At 41.7% G+C, this 24,112-nt stretch overlaps 1 protein-coding gene across 2 annotated transcripts in view; it reads left to right on the forward strand.

Moving 5' to 3' along the window:
- CXADR (CXADR cell adhesion molecule) overlaps positions 1–24,112 on the forward strand; it is a 54,710-nt gene that overhangs the window by 11,464 nt on the left and 19,134 nt on the right. For both annotated transcript variants that reach the window (XM_077342423.1, XM_077342422.1), the window contains exons 2-4: positions 20,217–20,377; positions 21,825–22,023; positions 23,437–23,592. In XM_077342423.1, coding sequence (XP_077198538.1) covers positions 20,217–20,377; positions 21,825–22,023; positions 23,437–23,592 — 516 coding nt within the window. The remainder of the gene's footprint in view (positions 1–20,216; positions 20,378–21,824; positions 22,024–23,436; positions 23,593–24,112) is intronic.

The raw sequence follows: 24,112 nt of genomic DNA on the forward strand, positions 1-24,112 counted from the left end.
TTTTAAGACAGAAATCTCTGGTGAAATTGTAGTTAACTTTTGCTTTCAAGCCTAATGTTTTGAAGCTGTTAAAGGCACTGTTAAAAATAAAAATTCCAGAAGCATAGCTGTGTTTGTCAGTTCCAGCAAAGTGAAACATTTAACTTGTATTTTAAGGTATGTTCCAACACAACTTTTCCTGAGTCAGAACCCACTTCATCCAATGCATGAAGTATAGCAGATAAATGTATGCTTAGTTACAACAGAACTCAGAACTGTAGAAGTGGCAGATATTACTGTGAGCAAACTAGTTTGAAGCAATAACTACTCAGAGAAATCAATGCATCCAGAATAGATGGGGATTATTCTCAAGTATTGATCTGATGGGCTGAATTCAGTAGCATCTGTAAGGGGTGAGTCATGGTGAGGTGTTAGCACCTATAGTGAGTAGGGAAACCCAAGGCCTTGTTCAAGCCTGGGGAGAAACTGTAACCATTTTCATGCAATTTGTGAGTTCTGTAAAACCATATGAAGTGTAATTGGGCATGAATTTGCCGGCTTTACGTCCATGTGTCAATTCATAGGGATTACACCTGAAGGAAGTGTATGTATGTAGATGGTATCTCCATGGCAGAATGGTCTGGAGTGTGGAAAAGGATGCATCCTATGTGCATATATTTCTTCCACTTATGGATGCTGTACTAGGGTTGTCAGCTCTGGGTTGGGAAATATCTGGAGACTGGGAGTTGGTGGAATTTAGTGCATGGAGGGACCTCAGTGGAGTATAATGCTATGGAGTCTACCTTCCAAAACAGCCATTTTCTCCAAGATCTCTTTAGTCTTGAGAGAAGCTGTAATTCCAGGCAATGATGTTGGCATGAAGATGGTGTGCCTTCTCCCAGGTTTCTGTTGAACCTCTTGATGAATCTTATTTCAGCATTTTTCTGTTGTGGGACAGTGTATGTATATGGAAAGTTTTATAAAACACTCAAGGACTGTTTAAGTGGTAAGGATTTGTTTAAAATTTGCATATAACTAATTTTTCCAGAGCTTGAAAAATTAGGAAAGGATTATTAGGATTGGCTGCACCTACAGAATGTGTTTTCCAGTGGTGGCATTGTCTTTAATGCCATACATAGAAGACTGGCATCAGAACACAATTGCTTGTCACTTAAAAAAAATCAGTAGTGTAAGTGATATGTAAGAATATGTATGCTGTAACACAGCTAACGCTTAAACAATATTTTGATAATTTAAGCATTTCCTTTATAGCCTTATATTTACACTTAGAGTTACTCTGAACAACTCTACAGCAGGGGTAGTCAAACTGCGGCCCTCCATATGTCCATGGACATCTGGAGGGCCGCAGTTTGACTACTCCTGCTCTACAGCATTGCCACCAGTAGAATTTGGGTGTTTACAAATGAAACAGAAAGATCTGTCTTCAGGGTTCCGTAGATGTGGGCAGATGTTTTATTATGTTACTGGCAAGCTACATTATCTCCTTGTTATCGTTCATCAAGTTGTACCAGTTTGGGTGGTGTATTATATTCATGAGCATGATGAAGAGCACTGCTGTTTTCCCCAAATACAGCTTTAGACTGGATTTAAGAGACTAAAGAATGTTTGTGGAGGGTATGTGGTAATTCAGATGCATAATTTGTCTCAGCAGTGTTCATATTGATTTGTAAAAGAAGGTCTGACTAACAGCGTGATGTGTTAATTTTTATGAGATATCATTGCAGGTAGGGTGGATGATCACTAAAATATTGCCTGAGTTGCAAATTTCTGTCTTCCTGTACCTCCTTGCCCTCCAGGTATTTTAAGCATTGTTCTCTTATTGCAAGGAGTGTAGTGTAGGCTTATCACAGCAAAGGAGTGATGTTGAACATTTGTATTGTCCCTAGGATGTTCTTCTATGGAGAATGAATGTTTCGTTAAATTGTCATGGCAATCCCATATAACAATTATTTTAATCAAAATACAAACAAAAGCAATTGATTACTAGAAGTGAAGGTTTACTGGGGAATCCACAGAAGCCACCATGCATGTATTTAATCATATCTAAGACTAAGTGCTTCCCTGTAGGATACCAGACAAAAAGGTGTGTGTGTGATTTCTATAGAAATTAGTTTATATATATACACACACACACACACACATACATATACATATAAAGGTAAAGGTATCCCCTGTGCAAGCACCGAGTCATGTCTGACCCTTGGGGTGACGCCCTCCAGCGCTTTCTTGGCAGACTCAATACGGGGTGGTTTGCCAGTGCCTTCCCCAGTCATTACCGTTTACCCCCCAGCAAGCTGGGTACTCATTTTACCGACCTCGGAAGGATGGAAGGCTGAGTCAACCTTGAGCCGGCTGCTGGGCTTGAACTCCCAGCCTCATGGGCAAAGCTTTCAGACGGCTGCCTTACCACTCTGCGCCACAAGAGGCTCTACATATACATATACACATATACATATACAAAGATATAGAACTTGTAGGAGATAAGATACCTTCCTTGCAAGTAAATACAGTACTTTTTCTTCATTTCCCCCCATACACCCAGCCTCAGCAGCCAAGCACGGCTACAATCTGTCTTTCAGTCTGTTTCCTATCTTTCTCCATCCCGTCTCTGAGGATCTACCAGAGGTACATCAGACTTTCCCCTCTATCCCACCACCACCAATAAACTTGTGAGGTGGTCCAGGATTAGCGACTAGTTCTGAGTCCTGGCTCGGGAAGTAGAGTGGGTCTAAACCTGGCTCTCACAGGTCTCCCCACTGCCAGTTCTTAATCCTTTTGCATTTCCCACAGAAGCAGTAGGGGAAGGCCTGATGGAGAGACTTCCCCAAACTTCCAAGAGGTGCTTTTTGTTCTCCCATGATCCCTTTTCCTTTCTGGGCTAAGAACAGGAGAAGGGAGGTCACCATGCCTCACTCTCCGCAAACTCCCTCTCCCTCTCTATTCTGTGGCTGTACAGAGGTAGGTGGCAACAGCAGCACACCCCTTTTCCCCATCACTCTTCCTTAGCCCCTTTGGCTTCTGAGGCTGGGATAGCTTTCCCCTGAAAGTGGGATGCAGATGATAGCCCAGCTGTTTCCTAACCCACATGTTGGCCCTCTTCCTTTTCCCCCTGCCAGCCCTGTCCCTTTGTTGAAACATTGCTGTTCCATACTGCAACTCTTGCCAAACCCCCTCACAGTCACCATTAGATGTGGCAGTAGCAGCACTGGCTGTTCAGCTTTGCCTTTCCATGTAATGGCTTCGGCAATTTTTGCTGAGCTGCATTTGGAAGAGGGGAGATGTAAAAAGCACCACACCTTCTCTTTCTCTGCCTTCACCGACATTCCCCCACACTATTTTGCCTCACCTTATAATCCTACTCCTTAGCAGTTTCCTTTCTATTTCTTGATAGCTTCAGTCAGACAAACATCACCACGTTCACCATCTTGCCATCTCCTATGAATCAGTTACGAGCCCTGGACAGGCCATATGTTCAATACCCCAGTGTTAGACTTTATAATCGCATCATACATAGTCCCCGAGTGATTCACCAACAGGTGGTGCTGATTGCTGTGAATTTTTACCATTTTCCCCACCCTCCCAAGCAGTTTGTTCTGATCCTTAGGAAGTTGAACCATGCTAATAACTGCAAGATTGGGCTGTGCCGAGGAGGAAAAAGGTGGTGATGTCAGTCATCTGTCAGTAGACCTTACATTTTTTTGGTAAAGAGGGTTGGTGGTTTTCCCCTTTCTTAGTGCAGCCTCGTGAACGGGTGGCATATAAATAAAATAAATACAATTGATTATTGGCCTGCATTTGGAGATGGCATGTGCATTTTCAAAACCTGGCTGCCACATGGAACAGTTTTTCAGTTTTCACATAATGTGTCAAGCTTATTCACAGTCATTGATCAGTAAATATTTTTGTTACTCATTCAGCTTATGTACTGTCTCTCTCTTTGATAACAGCCATGAAGCTGTAATGTTAATTGAATAATTTCAATGTCTTCATTAGGAATAAAAGCAAAAACTTTGCATATTAGTACACAGAGATAAACCAATGCTTATCTGTACTTGTTTTGAAAGAGTCCACAAATACTGGTTTTGATTACTAGCCAGCTGCTTCTTGCACTTGCCACCAAACTGTCCTGAACCCACAAATATGGGTTATGAAGATAGTGAGAAGCACTACTGTTGTTTGCCCTCTCAAAACTGTAGTGAAATAAGAATTTGAATAAAGATCTGGATGCTACTAGGTATTTTTCTTTTCAGCATTGCTTGCCCTTAAAGAGATGCACTGTGGAGCTGTTTGGATAGAGTGTCAGTTAACTTTCAGGGACCTTTGGATGGAAAAGTGGGGTAAAATGAAAGGGGATTTCATAATTAAAAAGTCAAATGTAAATGACTGAGTGCTTTTTCAGATAATCATCATCATCACTCGCTCTACACGGGCCTTCCCTTGTCCTTGATCCAGAAACTTCAGCTAGTGCAAAACGCAGCTGCTAGGGTCCTCACTGGCACATCTTGGAGGGCCCACATCCAGCCAGTGCTGAGGCAGCTGCATTGGTTGCCAATTGCTGCCCGGATCCGGTTCAAGGTTCTGGTTCTAACCTTCAAGGCTTTACGCGAGTTGGGACCCACATACCTGAGGGACCGCCTATTGCCCTATGCCCTTCGCAGGGCCTTGCGCCCTGCGGGTGAAAACCTGTTGGTCGTTCCCGGCCCTAGGGAAGCATGCCTGGCCTCGACCAGGGCCAGGGCCTTTTCGGTCCTGGCCCCGACCTGGTGGAATGAGCTCCCAGGAGAGCTGCGGACCCTGCGGGATCTTTCAACGTTCCGCAGGGCCTGCAAGACGGAGCTCTTCCGCCAGGTTTATGGTTGAGGCCGGGGCTGATAATAGATCTATGCCTCCCCCGGGGACTCTGGTTCTGGACCCGAAGCAAAACATCATCAGGACCTGCTCTCCACCCGCTAGTAGTGGGAGGGGGGGGGAGTTGAGCTGCCATTCTTGCCATGCCGGCAATATCGGCAATGTTATTATTGTTTTATGGGGTTTTAATGGGGATTTGCGATATTGTTACCCGCCATGAGCCGCAAGGGAATGGGGGGCTATAAATCTAATAATAATAATAATAATAATAATATTAAATAAAATCTTTTGGAAACAATCAAACTGTAATATACTTCATTTATAAGATGCTTTGTTGAACTTCTTTAAGCAGAGTAGCATCTTGTATCTAGCCTTTAGCTTTCTCTTAAGAGGATTAGTTGACCAAAAAAAACCCCACCCCAAATTTTATTACTGTTGAGAAACCCCAGAAGCGACGTGATCGTGCAGAATAACGTTAGGAAGCATAGTTATGTGTGTGACCACCCAAGGCCCGTCCCCTACCCACCCCCTTCGAGCCCATCATTGGCCATTTGGGGAAGGTGTGTGGTTCAACAAAATCATACACAATAAATGTTTAACAAATTTTAAATATATATATTAAAATTTGGGAAATATTTCCAGGGCCATCAGGAAACCCCAGGGTTTCAAGAAACCTTACTGAGAAAGCCTGGCATAGACTAGAGGCTAAGATGCTGATTTGAAGCCAATGAAAAAACTTGGCCCTGTGGCCCTATCTTAAATCTAAGCGTGTTTCCTTTATATATGGCTGTGTATGTACATCTTGATAGTATTGAAGCACAACAGCCAATAAATCATGTTCTTATTTTAATGGGATAACTATCCCTTTATTTAAGGAAATTATACAAAATATACCAAGAGTGATAACTGTATCAAGCCTTAGATGCCTTTCTGTCTAACAGCATAATATTTTATATTTTACATGACTAAGCTTCTGTTTTAGGCAAAGATTCTAGTTCTGAGCCAAGAGCATTCTGGCGGTTACGATAATTAGCTGTTGTAAAAGATACCATTGTGCCTTAGGCAGCAAATTTTACAGTTCAGTAGTTTAAACAAATGCTGAAAATAGAGGGAAAATGATGTTTAACTTTGATTCACTGATGTAATAATTCGCTATTTGTTGTTATTGTTAGGTGCGAAGTCGTGTCCAACCCATCGCGACCCCATGGACAATGATCATCCAGGCCTTCCTGTCCTCTACCATTCCCTGGAGTCCATTTAAGTTTGCACCTACTGCTTCAGTTACTCCATCCAGCCACCTCATTCTCTGTCGTCCCCTTCTTCTTTTGCCCTCAACCGCTCCCAGCATTAGGCTCTTCTCCAGGGAGTCCTTCCTTCTCATGAGGTGGCCAAAGTATTTGAGTTTCATCTTCAGGATCTGGCCTTCTAAGGAGCAATCAGGGCTGATCTCCTCTAGGACTGACCGGTTTGTTCACCTTGCAGTCCAAGGGACTCGCAAGAGTCTTTTCCAGCACCAGAGTTCAAAAGCCTCAATTCTTTGACGCTCGGCCTTCCTTATGGTCCAACTTTCGCAGCCATACATTGCAACTGGGAAGACCATAGCCTTGAGTAAACGCATTTTTGTTGGCAGGGTGATGTCTCTGCTTTTTAGGATGCTGTCTAGTTTTGCCATAGCTTTCTTCCCCAGGAACAAGCATCTTTTAATTTCTTTGCTGCAGTCCCCATCTGCAGTGATCTTGGAGCCCAGGAAAATAAAATCTGTCACTATCTCCATTTCTTCCCCATCTATTTGCCAGGAATTCAGAGGGCTGAATGCCATGATCTTTGTTTTCTTGATGTTGAGTTTCAAGCCAACTTTTGCACTCTCCTCCTTCACCCGCATCAACAGGCCCTTTAATTCCTCTTCACTTTCTGCCATTAGAAGTGGTATAATCTGCATATCTGAGATTGTTGATATTTCTCCCTGCAATCTTGATCCCAATTTGTGACTCCTCTAATCCCGCCTTTCTCATGATGTGCTCTGCATACAAGTTAAATAGGCAAGGCGACAGTATGCAGCCTTGCCGAACTCCTTTCTCAATTTTGAACCAATTAGTGATTCCATGTTCTGTTCTCACTGTTGCTTCTTGACCTGCATATAAATTTCTCAAGAGACAAATAAGATGCTCTGGTAGTCCCATCTCTTTAAGAACTTGCCACAATTTGTTGTGCTCCTCACAATCAAAAGCTTTAGCATAGTCAATGAAGCAGAAGTAGATGTTCTTCTGGAACTCCCTAGCTTTCTCCATGATCCAGCATATGTTGGCAATTTGATCTCTAGTTCCTCTGCCTCTTCGAAATCCTGCCTGTACTTCTGGAAGTTCTCGGTCCACATATTGCTGGAGCCTAGCTTGTAGGATTTTGAGCATAACTTTGCTAGCATGAGAAATGAATGCAATGGTGCGGTAGTTTGAACATTCTTTGGCATTGCCCTTCTTTGGGATTAGAATGTAAACTGACCTTTTCCAATCTGGTGGCCATTGTTGAGTTTTCCAAATTTGCTGGCATATTGAGTGTAGCACTTTTACTGCATCGTCTTTTAATATTTTGAATAGTTCAACTGGAATGCTGTCACCACCACTAGCTTTATTGTTGCTCAGACTTCCTAAGGCCCATTTGTCTTCACATTCCAGGATGTCTGGCTCCAAGTCAGTAACTACCCCATTGTGGTCATCAGGGATGTTAAGCTTGCTCCTAACCAGTTTGGTGTAGTGGTTAGGAGTGTGGACTTCTAATCTGGAATGCCGGGTTTGATTCTGCGCTCCCCCACATGCAACCAGCTAGGTGACCTTGGGCTCGCCACAGCCCTGATAAAACTGTTCTGACCGGGCAGTGATATCAGCGCTCTCTCAGCCTCACCCACCCCACCCCACAGGGTGTCTGTTGTGGGGAGAGGAATGGGAAGGCGACTGTAAGCCGCTTTGAGCCTCCTTCGGGTAGCGAAAAGCGGCATATAAGAACCAACTCTTCTTGTATAGTTCTTCTGTATAATTTTGCCACCTTTTTAAAATCTCTTCTGCTTCTGTGAGGTCCCTACCATTTTGGTCCCTTATCATACCCATCTTTGCATGAAACGTTCTCTTCATATCTCCAATTTTCTTGAAAAGATCTCTGGTCCTCCCCATTCTATTGTTTTCTTCTATTTGTTTGCACTGTTCATTTAAGAAGGCATTCTTATCTCTTCTAGCTTTTCTCTGGAATTCTGCATTCAATTGGGTGTATATTTCTCTTTCTCCCTTGCCTTTCACTTCCCTTCTCTCCTTAGCTATTTGTAAAGCTTCAGACAGCCATTTTGATTTCTTGCACTTCTTTTTCTTTGGGATGGTTTTAGTTGCTACCTCTTGTACAATGTTGCGAAACTCCGTCCATAGTTCTTCAGGCACTCTGTCTATCAGATCTAATTCCTTAAATCTATTTGTCACCTCTACTGTATATTCGTCGGGATATAATTTAGTTCATACCTGAGTGGCCTAGTGCTTTTCCCTACTGTCTTCAATTTAAGCCTAAATTTTGTAACAAGAAGCTGATGATCTCAACCACAATCAGCTCCTGGTCTTGTTTTTATTGACTGTATAGAACTTCTCCATCTTTGGCTGCAGAGCACATAGTCAATCTGATTTCTGTGTTGACCGTCTGGTGTAGAGTCGTCTCTTGGGTTGTTGGAAAAGAGTGTTTGCTATGACCATTGTGTTCTCTTGACAAAATTCTACCAGCCTGTGGCCTGCTTCATTTTGTACTCCAAGGCCAAACTTGCCTGTTATCACGGTTATCTTTTGGCTTTCTACTTTAGCATTCCAATCCCCCATGATAATAAGCACATCATTTTTTGGTGTTGCTTCTAGAAGGTGTTGTAGGGCTTCATAGAACTGATCAACTTCATCCTCTTCAGCAGCAGTGGTTGGGGCATAGACCTGGATTACTGTGATGTTGAATGGTTTGCCTTGGATTCGAACTGAGATCATTCTGTCATTCTGGGGATTGTATCCCAAGACTGCTTTTCCTATTCTCTTATTGATTATGAAGGCTACTCAATTTCTCCTGCGAGATTCTTGTCCACAGTAGTATACCTGATGGTCATCTGAATTAAATTCACCCATTCCTGTCCATTTTAGTTCACTGATTCCTAAAACGTCGATGTTCAGTCTTGTCATTTCTTGTTTAACCACGTCCAGCTTGCCTTGATTCATGGATCTGATGTTCCAGGTTCCTATGGAATAAAAACCTTTACAACATCGGACTTTCTTTTCGCCAGCAGTTACTTCCACAGTTGAGCGTCCTTTCAGCTTTGGCCCAGCCGCTTCATTCATTCTGGCGCTACTCGTACTAGCCGTCTGCTTATACCCAGTAGCATATTGGACACCTTCCGACCTGAGGGGCTCATCTTCCGGCGTCATATTGTTTTGTCTTTTGAACTTGTCCATAGGGTTTTCATGGCAAAGATACTGGGGTGGTTTGCCATTTCCTTCTCCAGTGAATCACCTTTTGTCAGAGTTCTCAGCTATGACGTGTCCGTCTTGGGTGGCCCTGCACGGCATAGCTCATAGCTTCACTGAGCTATGCAAGCCCCCTTGCCACGGCAAGGCAGCGATCCTTGAAGGGGATTTGCTATTTGCTATTACAAATAAAGAATTAGGAACTAATGCATACATAAACTAATAGAAACTAATTCAAACATAAATAGTTCCCCTCTGATATATTTTTAAAGATCTTTACATTTCAAATACTAGAATATCAGGAAATCTAGGCTAAAACCCTTTTACCAATTACATGGCCTCTCCATGATAGATGGCCTTCAAACATCAGCTTTCAATGGCATAGACAATGAAGGATGACATTGGCTTTGATCCAGAAATGCCAAATGGAAACATAGACTTAATGCAATTTTACGTGTGTAAGATGAATAATTGTTCTTGTACCCTGCTTTTTACTACCTGAAGGATTCTCAAAGTGGCTTACAATCAACTTCCCTTCCCTTGTCTACAGCGGTCATCCTGTGAGGTAGTGGGGTTGGCAGAACTATTTTGTGTGAATAGCTCCTTTAACAGCACTATTACTAGCCCAAGGGCACCCAGCTGGCTATATGGGCGGGGAGGGGGGGTGGCGGGAAGACTTTGACGCGCCTGCTCGTTTCGCCGTGCCGAAGCCGGGCCCTCAGGGGGAAGGGGAAAAGGCATTGGCAAGAGCAGGCCTGACATGTCGGGGACGTGCCAGGTTGGCTCCTTTCGCCGTGCCGAGCCCAGGGGGGTGCCTCCCACAATGCACTAGTGCAAGAGGAAAGTTTGTGTACGATCCAATCCATGATATCCTATCTAAGCCTATAAAGAATTAATTCAGAATAGTTATTTAACTCATTTATAGCCTACCTTTCTTACTGAGACTCAAGGGGAATCAATTATATATTAACTCAATCATAAAACATAAAATATCCGATTAACAATCTGATAGGACTAAGATTATAGAATTTGAACAAAATGCAAACAAAGATGTGTTTCACAGGGATACTATAGAAAGTAGGTTACCGCTGGAATATGAAGGTTATAGTTTACAAAATTATGCAACAGTAGTAAGTAAAATTGTTATTCACCCTTACAATAATCATTCAGATTTGTACAGTGGCATCATGAACTACTGTTGTCTTGATAGTTCTGACTTATGGTTATACACAAAAAAATATAGTTCAGCTGTGTTTGGGTTACTTTTTAACATATTTAACATTAACTACACCTGTTTAGATAATTTGTTTGATGCTCATTTCCATTTAATCAAGTGATAGACATTTTTGTGTATAACTCATCCCCCCCCCCCGCCCTTGTTTTTGGATGCAATAAATCATAGCAAAATGCAGGAGGGCAAGTAGGTTTAAGCATCTGTTCTTTAAGCAATTAACATTCTTGATTGTATAAGGCGCTGGCATATATGACTTTGCATATTAGTAGGTTTTTAACAAAAATGGAGCATACAGGTGAGATATTCTGTCCCAATTTGACTGATTTTAGTAGCCTCCCTTCCCCCCTCCCCTGCTGATATTTTGTATTGGGGCCGGGCTGTGAGAAGAACATAGATAAACCCAGGCACAGAAGGGCTTTGTTTTCTAAAACCAGACCTCTTTGTTCTCAAGTAGTTTTTTCACACATGAAGAGAGTGTCACCTGTCTTGTTGTACCTACTGGAGATACCATCAGTGGTGGGGGTGAGGTATATTGAAATAAAATTGTGGCTGCTTAGTGCTTTTACCTAAAATTAAAACATTGAGAGAGATCCTGAATCAGGATATCTCTTTCATACAGCGGTGATCATCACTGACCTTTTCATGTTTATTTTGTTTTTTACTATTGGCAAGGCTCTGCCTGTGTCCCTTGCATCCAGTATGCTTCTGCTTGCTGGATGCTCCAAGCAAAACTGGTATCTATGGAAAAATGCTCTGTATGTGTGCGCACTTAAGCATCCTTAAGCCTCTGATGCTCTCCCACCTTCTGCTCTGTGACAGCTCTTAATGTAAAACAGGAAAATTGCCTATTGCTCTGAAGCTTTGGCCTCTGTCTTGGTTTTCCCTCTTCACAGACTTTAATCATGAGAAAATACAAAGTTTTGCTCCATGTCTGGCAACCCAGTGTGGTCACATGTGATGAAATAACTCAGGTAAACAGGGCCTGCACTTTCCAATAGAATTGGAAAACTTTCCTGAAATACTGGCAGATATATTCTACTTGGGTGATATCTTTTCTTGGCACCTATCTGCCAAGTCGCAAACTCCCATTCACTACTTCAGAGGACTGAGATTTCATTAGTGAGTTATATGTCATTAATGATGCTCCATTCTTTCTGAAAGTTAATTTTCCTGTTTGGAAATAACTGTATTCAGAAACAGGTTAAAATCTTGTATTTTTATTAGTTCTTGTATGGGTCTTTTACTTTATTTGGTCTATTAGATAAAGTATTAGGAATTTCAATCTCCAGGAATGTGAATTTTTCGGACAAAATATTTACACAGCCACATAACTGAATCAACAGTGTGATTCTTGTGTATATGTTGTAAACTTGTACAATGCTTATTTTTAGTGGTGAGAGCTGTCAGTTTGGACATATGCTGATAAGTGTCTGCCTTAATTATTGTCTGCATTAGGAAAAATGTTTACACGTGTAAATAAAATGTTAATGAAGCTATGAGACAGCCAACAGATACACTTGTTTGACATTCATTATTGTGAAATATGCTCTATTATTAAGCGTCTGCAGAATATGGAAATAAATCTGTTTTAAATAAAATAGCAGAGAATAGTAAAGTGTATGCTAGATAATTACAGCACAGACTATAAATGCTTACAGCTTAGAGTTCTCTGAGTTCCATACATTTCATAATTTTAGAACCAGCTGCATACCACCTCTCTGGAGAACAGTTGCTTCTCAGAATTTATTGAAGACCTAATGAGAAGTCATGAGGAAATTTACATAAAATTCCAATCTCTTTCCTTGGGGTTATATAAAGAAGGAATCTCCTAACTCTTGGTGTTGCTGTCTGCCAAATTGGGAGGCATGATCCTGAGTGAGTTTGTGCAAAGTGTCTGTTTGAATATTTGTTTAGGTTCTTTTAGGTTGCAGATATAATGTATCTTTAACCCATGCCTTTGATTACGAGTTTCAACTAATCAGATTTTTAATAATCTGTTTCTGATTTATAGATATGTTTATGCTGCTTCTGTCCACTGGCTTGTTTTTAATTGCCTTTTCCATCCTGCAATATTTAATTGTAAGCTGTCTCAAAAAAGGAGGTAGCATAGAAATAGAAATATTTTAAATAAATCTTGGTGAAATTTTAGATTCCTGCTTTACGACAGGTTAGGTCAGAGATCCTTAAAGGGTGGGGATGGGATAAAAACAGATACAGCAGCAGAACATGTATTAAGTTATGCATATGCTTACCACACCTGTTAGTAGTTCTTGTCCTCACGTTCCTGCTATATACATTCCATCTTCTGCTACTTTTCCTACTTTGAAACTCCATCCTTCTTTGTTCACTTCTGTGTCCCCATTTGCCCTTAATTTTTCCCCTATTCATCAGGGGCTACATTTGAAAACATTTTTATATACAATCAAGCATATCAGAATGCTTGAAATAATATAGTGCTCTGAGACTCCAATTAAATTTAATTTTACAAGGCACATATTTACTAAGAAAGATTCATTGTTCTCCTCTCCAGTAACTGTGCTTCATTCAGAAATAGGAGTTGCTGTGTGCTGGTTCAAGAACAGCAGGATGTGTTTCTTTTTCAGGTTGTATATATTAACTCTGCCATTAAAAAAAACCAAAACCCTCTTCCAGCACAGAATAAAACATATAGCAGCCGGGAATGTAAGGTTGCCAGCTCTGCATTGGGAAATACCTGGAGATTTGGGTGATAGAACCTGAGAAGGGTGGGGTTTGGAGAGATGAGATATTTAATCATGTGTAATATAATGCCACAGAGTCTGCCTTCCAAAGCGGCCATTTTCCACAGGTGAACTGATTTTTGTTTTCTGGAGATCAGTTGTAATCTCAGGAGATCGCCACCCACTATCTGGGGGCTGACAACCTTAATGGAGTGGTCCTTGCCAAATAATTCTTGGGCTAGAAACAGACCTTAAAAATAAACCTCTTCCCAAAGTTAAAAGAACATATTTGGCCTGGTACCTACATACAGTAGGCTAAGTGCCAAGCGGGGTTCAAGGGAAGCAACCAGTTCTGCCTGAACAAGAAAGCTATATGGAGTAGTCATTGGTCCTTCCCACCCTCCGTCTGAAGAAAAAAAGGAAACAGTTTGAATAAATAGGCTTGTGTGCAGCAGTATGTATAAGTCATTGTGAATAACCAGAACTTGTATTGATGTCACAGTTTCAGACTACCTAGATCAGGCTTTCTCAATCCTGGGGTTTCTTGACATGCCTGGAAAGGTTTCCTGAATGTGTGGTAGTTAATTCATTTTTAATATATCTTTTAAAATCTGTTAAACATTTATCAGGTGATATGAACATGGCCAATGATGGGCCTGGAGGTGGTGGGAAGGAGAGGGGCCCCAGGTGGACATGTACACAATTTTCCTTCCGAATCATATTCTGCAGCATTGTGCCACTTCCGGAGTTTCTTGAAGCTTGAAGAATGTTTCAGGTTTTTTCAGCGGTAAGAAAGTTGAGAAAGGCTGACCTAGATACACACACACTTGAAACTGAATAATGAAAATGGAAGAAGATTATTATTGGAACTTGGGTGCTAATAAGTAGCTTTTCCATACAGCTGCCCCCCCCCTCCATGCTCTAACAGGATTGACAGTCACATTGGTATGACTGAAGTGCACTCATCTTTAAAATTTGTTCTACTTAGACGCAATTAATCCTATGTTGATGCTGCTCCCCTCCCCCATGTGGTTATCATTTGTGCTGTAGCAGTTGTGTTCTCTTACTTTTGTGTTTTTGTTAACTTTTTCTCTACTTTACTGCTACTGTTTTCTTTCCTGCAGCAGTGGAATAGAAATACTCTGAACTTGATAACTTTGTAAAGCAAGGTCATCAGCTGCTGTTGCTAGGAAACCTGTTCAGTTAAAATTTAGTTCAAGAACCAGTTTCAGGAGTGTTTAGAAAATGCTGTGAAAATATTACTTCTAAAATAAAAGCTGTTTATTCATTTATTTCTGTTTTCTGCTGTTTTCTCCAATGACTCAGGATAGATTACAACAAAAATAAAATGTCAAATATAAAATACAAGTACAAACATAAGAATTTAAATTGAATTATAAAATGTCAAAAGAATAAACTACTGAATGTGTCCAGCTCTCCTGTCATATTAAAGATGATATACCAATGCTTCAATAAGATGGGCTGTACCTACTTAAATGTTCTTGTATGCATATTTTCCCTTATCTGTATTAAATAAAAATAATAATATGTCAGCATACATAGCCTATTGAGAAAAAAAGGAATTATTTATTTGGGACAATTCAATGGCTGATTTGGAAGGTGGATATTGTACCCTTCACTCTCAGATCTCCTGGAATCTCCCCGTCAGATGTTCGTAACCCTGGCCTGGCTGGCTCTAGGGATTTTGAGAGCCACAGGGGGCAAAATAAACCCCCACAACAGCATCCTGTGTCATCTACACCAGTGGTCCCCAACCTTTTTATCACGGGGACCGGTCAACGCTTGACAATTTTACTGAGGCCCCAAGTGGGGGGAGGGTAGTCTTTTGCTAAGGGATGTCACTGCCACCACCTGAGCCCCTGCTCCGCTTGCTTTCCCACCAGCGCCCCTGACTTCCCGCTGCCCACTGGCCATGGTGGCCACTGGAGAGCACCAAAGATGAGCCGGCAGCAGAATTGCAGGGCAGCCCTTGAGGCAGCAGCCGGGGAGGACGAGGAGGAGCTGTGGCCCGGTACCAACCGATCTACAGACTGGTCCCGGTCCGTGGACCGGGGGTTGGGGACAGCTGATCTACACAACAACCCTGTGTGATAGTCCTCAAATTTTTTGGGAAGTGAAGATACATGCATGGCTTGGTTGCATCTTCCCTCCAGTGGCAAGGCTGTTGCTGCCTCTCCTTTTTTTAAAAAAATCAGGTAATTCTGGAAGATATCCAAGATTTTTTTTGGGGGGGGGGAGTGGTCCTGAGAAAATCCAGGTACATTTGGGGTGTAGCTCAAAATACCAATGAGGTGTTTTTCAGGTATATTTTTCAGGTAGATCCAAATGCACATCCCTACAGTATGCTGCTTTGTAGCAATAAATGAGGTGCTTTCTCCATGGTTCCTGCCCATTTAAGGTCAAAGCCTTCTAGTTCTTAGGAATTACAGGGTTCCATACCTGCGGAGACAAGCTCTGTCCCTAGGACTTGATGGATGCCAGATATCCTGAGAGAGGGAAGACCAATTTCAGTACCATCAAGATGTTAGGGAATGGATAGTTTTCTGTTTGACAGTTAATATTCAGGTTTGATTCTTCTGGGATTGTACTGGATGATATGCAGAGTACATGATAGTCAAGATAACTATCAAAATGTAATTGATCAATGCAGGACTGCAAATGTTTGCTTTCAGCAGTGGTTCCCCAACCTTTTTTGGGCCGGGGACAGGTGGGGGAGAGGGAGGCCTGGGGACCAGGAGAGGAGAGAGGGACAGGCACCGCCATGCCAGCAGGTGCAAACGCGCAGGCACAGAGCTACTGTGTTTGCACCTCCCTCCCCCCTCCCGCAATGCTGTGCTCCCGGCACAGCGTGCACTACGCTGTAGAGGGGAGGGAGGCACACCCACTGGTGTGATGGAACCTGCACCTCCCCCCCCCCCCCCGCCGTAGCCTGGTACCGAAGGCTCCACTGCCCAGCACCGGTCTGTGGCCCTGGGGATTGGGTAACACTGCTTTACAGAATATTTTCGTAGTTTAAATGGCAGTGATTTCTGCATTTTACAAATCTGGAATCTCTAAAATGCATAGGAGTTACAGTAGGTACATGTAGGATTTCAAAATTTGCCTATATTTTCATATTCCTCTTGAATATTTCTGAAATACTTTGGTCATTGTACAGATGTGTTCCAATAATTGGAAAAGTGTCTCTTGCAAATATATCCTTCAGAACACAGCATGCAAATGAGGATTAAACTGATGTTCTAGGAGGAGATGAAGCAGAAAAAGCTGTCAAAAGAATTAGAGCTCTGAACTGTAGGGTTTTAGGAAAACATTAAACCACACATTGCTATAATAAACTGCCTTTATCTGAAAACAAAATTCCATGACCCAGCAAACTGTCATATGCTCTCTGGTTGTGAAGAATACTATATACAGATGTTTTTAGCCCAACTTTTGAAGTCTAACCTTTTACTGGAAAAACAAGGAAGGATGTGACTGCTTCCTGGTGCTAACATCTAGTCATCCCCTCCTTTGTCAATTTTAGTCCATAGTAACTGTTTAGATTTGATTACATGGTGTGGAAGGTCTCAACTACATGAACGATGCCTTCAGCATCCCCTGGGTAATCCCTCTATTACCCCTCCTCCCGGGGCAATACCACCCACCTTGTCAACTCCTGTTCTAAACTGTACTCAACTGTACAAAATAGATCTTTTACATTCCCTGTAAAGTACTGAGAAAGTGCGGAAATTAGGAAAGAGATGAATGCTTGCTCTTCTTCCATCAGTGAATGGTATGAGGATGAGGGGATAATGTTTTTGAACATTTCAGCTGTCATGGCAAATCACATTTGGAACAATCAGTTAACTAGCCAAAATAAACATGGTTTAGCATCAAAGTACTGTATCCACCAGCAACCCATATTTAGACAGGCTATATATATCATCATCATCATCATCATATATTATAAACCAGATTTTGATCAAACATTAATTGTTAAATGTGATTTGTTATGACCTCTGAGGGTGGCATTGCTTTTCAGCCCAATACAGTGATTTTTGGCAAGACTTGTGCAAACCTAGATCCAAAGATAAATAAACCAAGTAGACAGATTCCTCCTTAGGACCCAAATAAACCTATATTCTATGTGCAAAATGTGTTTTGGAATAAAACAAAAGGTGTCAACGGTCTATAGAATCTCTACATTTTTTAACAACTCTTTTCCATTTCTGTCTTTTCTAAATAGGTTGAATGCTGATTGAGCTTCATTCTGCGTTGTCTTTTCAAAATTGATTAAAAAGTCCCCTGAGTGATAGTGAAAAGTCCCCTTTGACTGTTACAACCCAGTACACGTTATTATACCAGCACAATGGCTTTTTTATTCCTCTTGGCTGATAGTTATATACCAATCTATAGTATTAATCTTTCATCTTGTACTGGCTTTCATTGGGTTTTATTTTACTACTCCCTTCAGCTAATTGGTAGTGTCTTCCAGCAGTGCAAGGCTCCTTCCACTGGGAGAGTATGCTGCCACTGGCTGAACAAAGTGGTAGGATAAAATTTGCAGTATTTTGTCAATAATGACTGTCATCTTTAACCGCTCCTGCGGTTAAATAAAAGAGTAAGACCACCTGGGGAGGAGTTAGGGCGGGCCCTGTCCAGGATAAAAACTCAGAGGGTCCAATAAGGAGCCGTTTCACCGAGTGTTCATCCAGGGCCAAGCAGCCCATGGGGAGGCGCACAAAGTGCCTTCCTATTGGTCCCTCACCAGGACAGACCAAAATTCCATTCACCCAGCCCAGTCTGGATGCCAGTCTGCTCCTGAACACCGCAGGGAGAGGAGGTCAGCAAGGCTAACAAGGGGGATGAGAACACAGCCCTTTTTGCCCCAAGGCTGTCCTAACTGTCATGTCCAACTGTAAATTGCCTCAGAACCCTGACAGAGCTGGCAGGAGGCTGGAGAGTGTTCCCCATCCCCCCCTTCAGGCCTGCTGCGGAGCCTCTGACAGGCCCTGACTGAGGGAAGGAGGCCTTTCCAAGAGCAACGCAGGGGAGCCAGAGGGCCTTCCTTTTGCCGGGGGTGGGGACTTTCCCCTTCTGTCAAAGAATTGCCTGACAGGGAGTCCACAGAAAAGCCCCTTCTCACTTAAAATACTGCTCTGCCTGGAGGTTAGACACAGCCAAGCCATGTGTCTTTCTTCTTTGCAACTCTCTGTGGATTTGAGGCCACTGCACAGCGTTATTCTGCAGAGGAAACTGGCTCTTTTGTCTCCTATTACATCTGCACAACAACCCTGTGGAGTACGCCTCAAGTATTTCAATTCAACAACAACCTGTGTGGGAAGCCTTAAAGGTTTCTTCTCTACAACAACCCTGTCCAAAGTAGCCCTTTCTGCCTGGGGAGCTGATACTCTGCAGGTGAGCTGTAATTCCAGGAGCTCTCCAGGCCACACCTGTAGGTTGGCTACTCCTGGGTTGGAAATATTCCTGGAGGTTTGGAGGTGGGACTTCAAAATCAAACAATGCCTCAGAGTCCAGCCTTCAAATGAGCCATTTTTGCCTGCAGTTGGTAGGGAGTGGTGCAGGAGTTTCCCTCCTGGCCTATGGGTTATAGCCAGCCCTTACCAGCAACTGTTTGTATTCTGGGGCGCAGACAGGCAGACCAGCATCAGTCCTGTGAGTCTGGAAAGTGCAGGATGATCTAAATAAATATTTACAGCCTGAAACTATAAATAGAGAACAAGTAAATGTCCCCCTTGGCAGACACATAGTAACTGAAATGACTTATTGGCCTGGCAAATAACCTTGGCCTGGCAAATTTAAAAAACAGTATAAAAAACCTTACTAAGATCAAGACTGCTGTGCACAGAGTCTTCCTCTTAGGGTTGCCAGCTTCCCTGTGAGGCTCGCTACCCCACCTCCCTCATGGGGAGTCTGCTATGGGGAGAGAAAGGGAAGACGATTGGAAAATGCTTTGAGATACCTGAGGCCTGCTGGGTCACTGTGGCCTATTCCCAGTTTTCTCAGATCTCTCACAAACCCACATACCTCACAGGTTGACTATTGTGGAGAGACGAATGGAAAAGGTGTTTGTAAACCGCTTTGAGACTCCTTTGGGTAGTAAGCAATAGGGTACAAAAATCCGTTCTTCTAAGGAACAACCATGAAAGACGCATGTGGGCACATAACATTTTACCAACAGTGAAAACATGGGAGACAGAAGGAACAGGGTGGACCCCTATGTACTGTGACTACCCCATGTGTATTAGGGCAGAGGGGCATTTTGGTGAATGTGGCCTAATTCACACATGAAGGGGAATGACACAGAACTGGGGGGGAATTGGTTGCCATGTAATCTTCCCCTAAGAAGAGTCTTCAGTCTGATTTTCCCTTCACATATCTGAGGACATGGCTCTGGAAAGCTCATCTGTAACCACTATGCCAAAATTCCCAAAGGTCAGTCCTCTCCCACACTCAACGAACAGTCCACACCACAGGTTCTTGACACCCATATCTCCACACCCATACCCTCATTTGCCACCATGCCACCACAGCCTCCCATACAACACACACATTCAACCCCATGCCCTTACTGACTGGACAACTCCTCCCCTTCCTCTTCCCACTGCCAAGCTCTAGCGCCTGTTGTATTCTTGGAGACAACGGGCTTTGCCCCTTGTTAATTTATAATCTTGACCTTTAATATGTTAAGAGATACACACATCTTTCATTTTATGATAAGGATTTCTAATTAGAAAACTGTTTGATCTTGTTGGGGAGAAGGAAAGAAGTAAAATCTTCCGTCTCTCCAGCAAACATCTGTAAAAGCATGAAGTTTGCAATATGCGTCTTCAGAAGAATAATGTTTTGAAACTGAAACGTAAGGAACCGGCCAATGTGAAGTAGCTGAATTTTTATTTACATAAATTATAATATTTGTGTTTTCACAACCTTTCTTGTTAGATCTGAATGAAGGTGTGACAATAACATCAACAGAACAAACCATGATAACAAAGGCCCAAGGAGAGAAAGTCACATTGCCATGCACATTCACTTTTGGTCCGCAAGATACAGGCTCGCTAGACATAGAATGGGTCTTAGTGGAACCAAATGAAGAGCAAACTGTAAGTAATAGCTTTACATTTTTGGCTATCATGTAGGTGTCACTTTCCATTTTAAATTTAAATGATTTCATCTAGGCCCACTTACGTGCTTGATTCAAGATGGATAATGTCTTAAAGATCAAAAAGATTTCTCAAGATGTAAGCTTTCAAGAGTCAAAGCTCTCTTCAACAGGTACAAGTAGTTATCTGCCATAATCCATATGCTTGTTAACAGCCATCACATCAGACAGTAAATTAAAACACTTAATTCCCCCCCCCCCCACACACACACACACACAACCTGCAGGATACCTGCAGGATAAATATGTATTTATATTTGTAATAGTAATATAAATCAGTAAATAAAGTTTATATATCTCAGTCATGTCTGAGTATAGCTACTGCTGTATAGAGCTGAAACGCAGAACATGGCTCCCACCAACACCTTTTGTGGCACTCATCAAGGGCTTTTAGAAGAGGGCGGGACTGAGTAGGGCTTCTGTCCAGTAATGCTTCTCATTGCCTGAGTATATTAAAAGGCATTCTTGTTAAATAGAGCTTCTGCCTGAATACAATTATAGAATAACAGAGTTGGAAGGGACCTCATGGGTCATCTAGTCCAACCCCCTGCACTATGCAGGACACTCACAAACATCCACTGTAACCTGCCACGCCCTTGAACCTTCACAGAATCAGCCTGTCAGATGGCTATCCAGCCTCTGTTTAAAAATCTCCAAAGATGGAGAACCTACCATGTCCCAAGAAAACCTGTTGATGAGTTACTATTAAAGTTATATAAACGTGACCCCTGATGTCTTGTGGTGGGCTCTGCCTCCTACAGCAGCCATTTTGTGGCTGTGCCCACCACCCTGTATCAAAATTCCAAAAGTGTCTACAGGTTTTAAAAGTTAGGGAACCCCTGGTATAGAAAAACCATTTAGAACAGTGGTCCCCAACCTTTTTATCACCGGGGACCACTCACCGGAGACCACTCAATGCCTTTTACTGAGGCCCGGTGGGGGGGGGGTAGTTTACTTCTCTACTCTCAACCACTGCTCTAACGCTCTCTAATCACTATGGTAATGTTTAAACATCCCTTCAAAATAAAATACAGACACGCCACAACAATGAACATAACGAACATTTTATTTTCATGGAAATTTTAACTCATGACAATGACAAATCAATGGGAACCCTGAGCTTGTTTCTCTGCAACGAGATAGTCTCATCTGGGAGTGATGGGAGACAATGACACCCAAAGTGTGTTTTAAAAGGCCGGGGGGGTGAAGTAAAGGAGGGGGGAGAAGGCGTGCTTCAGGACCCACCTCCAATTAGTCGAAGGACCACATGTGGTCGGCGGCCCACAGGTTGGGGATCGCTAATTTAGAATATACTAACTTAAGCAAAATATTGTGTCTGAACCAATATATTTGACTGGCTTTAAGAAAATAATTCTCTTTTTTCCCAGGTCATTATGTACAATGGAGACAGAATTTATGATAGGTATAACATGGATGGACGAGTACAGTTTGTTAATCCAAATCCTGCTACTGGAGATGCTACTATTGATATCCTGAATTTACAGGCAACTGACACTGGTACATATCAGTGTAAGGTGAAGAAACCACCTAGTGTTCAGACCCAAAGAATTCAGCTGACAGTACTTGGTAAGATGATTTTGTTGAGTCTTTTGAATGTGGAAGATTTATGTTACAGCTGACTTATGGCAACCCCAAAGGATTTTCAAGGCATAAGATGAGCAGTGATAGTTTGCTATTGCCTGCTGCTGTGTAGCAACCTTAGAATTCCTGGGTGCTTTCCCATCCAGGTACTAGTCAGGTACTGCTTTGCTTCTTTGAATCTTTTGGATACCACCATATGTACATACACCATTTTTGGTTTAATTTTAACATAAAGGGTTATTTGCTAAATAGTTGGATAGAATGCTTAGAGCCATGAATACATAAAATTAACAGGATTGCCTGTTTATATTATGCCTTGTGAAGTACCTCAACTGGCAGTGAACTTCACAGTTTAAATAATCAACAAGTAAAGAAATATTTCCCTTTGTCTACCCTGAACTTATTTCTCAGCAATTTTATTGGGTCTTCCCAAGTTCTGGTATTATGGAAGAGACATAAAGAAAGACTTCCTCCATCTGCTTTTTCTACTCTTTGTTATCTTTTTTTTCAATGTACTTTTAGAATTATAATCACCAGAAATGCATGAATGCACTGTGAAAAATGAGGCCACATCATAGGTTTCTGTGGCATGACAATATTGCCATTATATTTTTAATCACTTTCTTAATAATTTCTAACATGGTGTTTGCCTCTTTGACCAATCCTGTACACTAGATTAACGTTTTCATTGAGCTTTCCAAGATCTTTAAATCTCTGTCTCAACCAGTTCAGACCCCATCAATGTATATTTAAAATTAGGATTTTTTTGTTCCAGTACACATCACCTTGCACTTATCCATGTTGAACCTATTTGTCACATGTTCATCTACTCACCCATTTCAGGGAAATCCTTCTGTAGCTCTTTGCTCTCTACCTTGGTTTGCACCATCCTGAATCAACACAAATATGTGATTAATTTGCATTGTTCATTGTCAGTGCAGTTTTATTCTGGATTATTATTAATTTATTCTTATTGTGTGGGCAGTTTTGGCTCACTGGTTTAAAGTTGTACTACTGGAATTATCCCTGCCTCTTGTCAAAAAATTGTGTCTATGCTACTTGATAATATTGCTTCAGATGCATCTGTTAATAGTGGAGTAGTTCATGCTATGAGTGGTGAGTAGTTATCAGTGGCAAGTAGGCTTAGATTAGTAGTACGTCTATTGGCAAGGAATGATGGTAGAGCTGTATTCATATTTTTAATGGAGGAGGAAGCTAATCCTCTTTTGAAGGTATTAACAACTGATAGATGATAGAAAAGCCACTCCTCAACATGGTTAGAAAATTCTTTATATAACAGTCTGGGGTGTATTTGTTGTTTCTGAGTTTGCTATAAATACTAATTAATGAATTTCTATCTTTGAGCTTATTAATAGTAGGATATGCTTTCTTTCTTAGTAAAACCAACAAAGACTAACTGTTACGTTGAAGGATCTCAGGAGATTGGAACAGATCTTACTCTGAAATGTAAATCTAAAGAAGGGTCCCCCATCATAACCTACTATTGGAAGAAAGGCACTGGTACAGAGGAACTTCCCGCCACTGCAATATCAAGTATGTTTATTTTTTTAGCTGATAAAAACATAGATGTCTACACCATATTTATTCAGTATTTGATGTCAAAAGACTAAGCATTTGTAATGAAGTGGAAGAAGAATCAAAATGTTTCTTCTCCTTGAATAAAGAAAATATAGTAAGCATAAAGTATTTTGTTGCTTCTAATGTTAAATTCTGGTTTATCAAGTTTGTTTAGGGTAAATAGTATATACAGTGGCAAGCATGTACAGTGGCCACAATTTTTTAGAATTTTGTTGATTCTATGGACCCTTTGTGCTGGACTTCTGGCTAAAAGCTTTGTATTACAACATTGGAGAGTTAAATGCCCACCTCATCATTTGATTAAATACCTTAGAATTTTATCAGTAGTTGAATGCATGGCATGTAGATGACAAATTGAGTAGAGACTTAATTTCAGATGTTTGGAAAGTTTCTTTCAAACATTGTATAGATCTGTCACCACTGTTACATTTTCCCTGTACTTTATGCAGGACTTTTAAAATTATTAATCTGTTTC

The sequence above is a fragment of the Paroedura picta genome, chromosome 6, assembly GCF_049243985.1.
Source record: "Paroedura picta isolate Pp20150507F chromosome 6, Ppicta_v3.0, whole genome shotgun sequence".
NCBI classification, from domain to species: Eukaryota; Metazoa; Chordata; class Lepidosauria; order Squamata; family Gekkonidae; genus Paroedura; species Paroedura picta.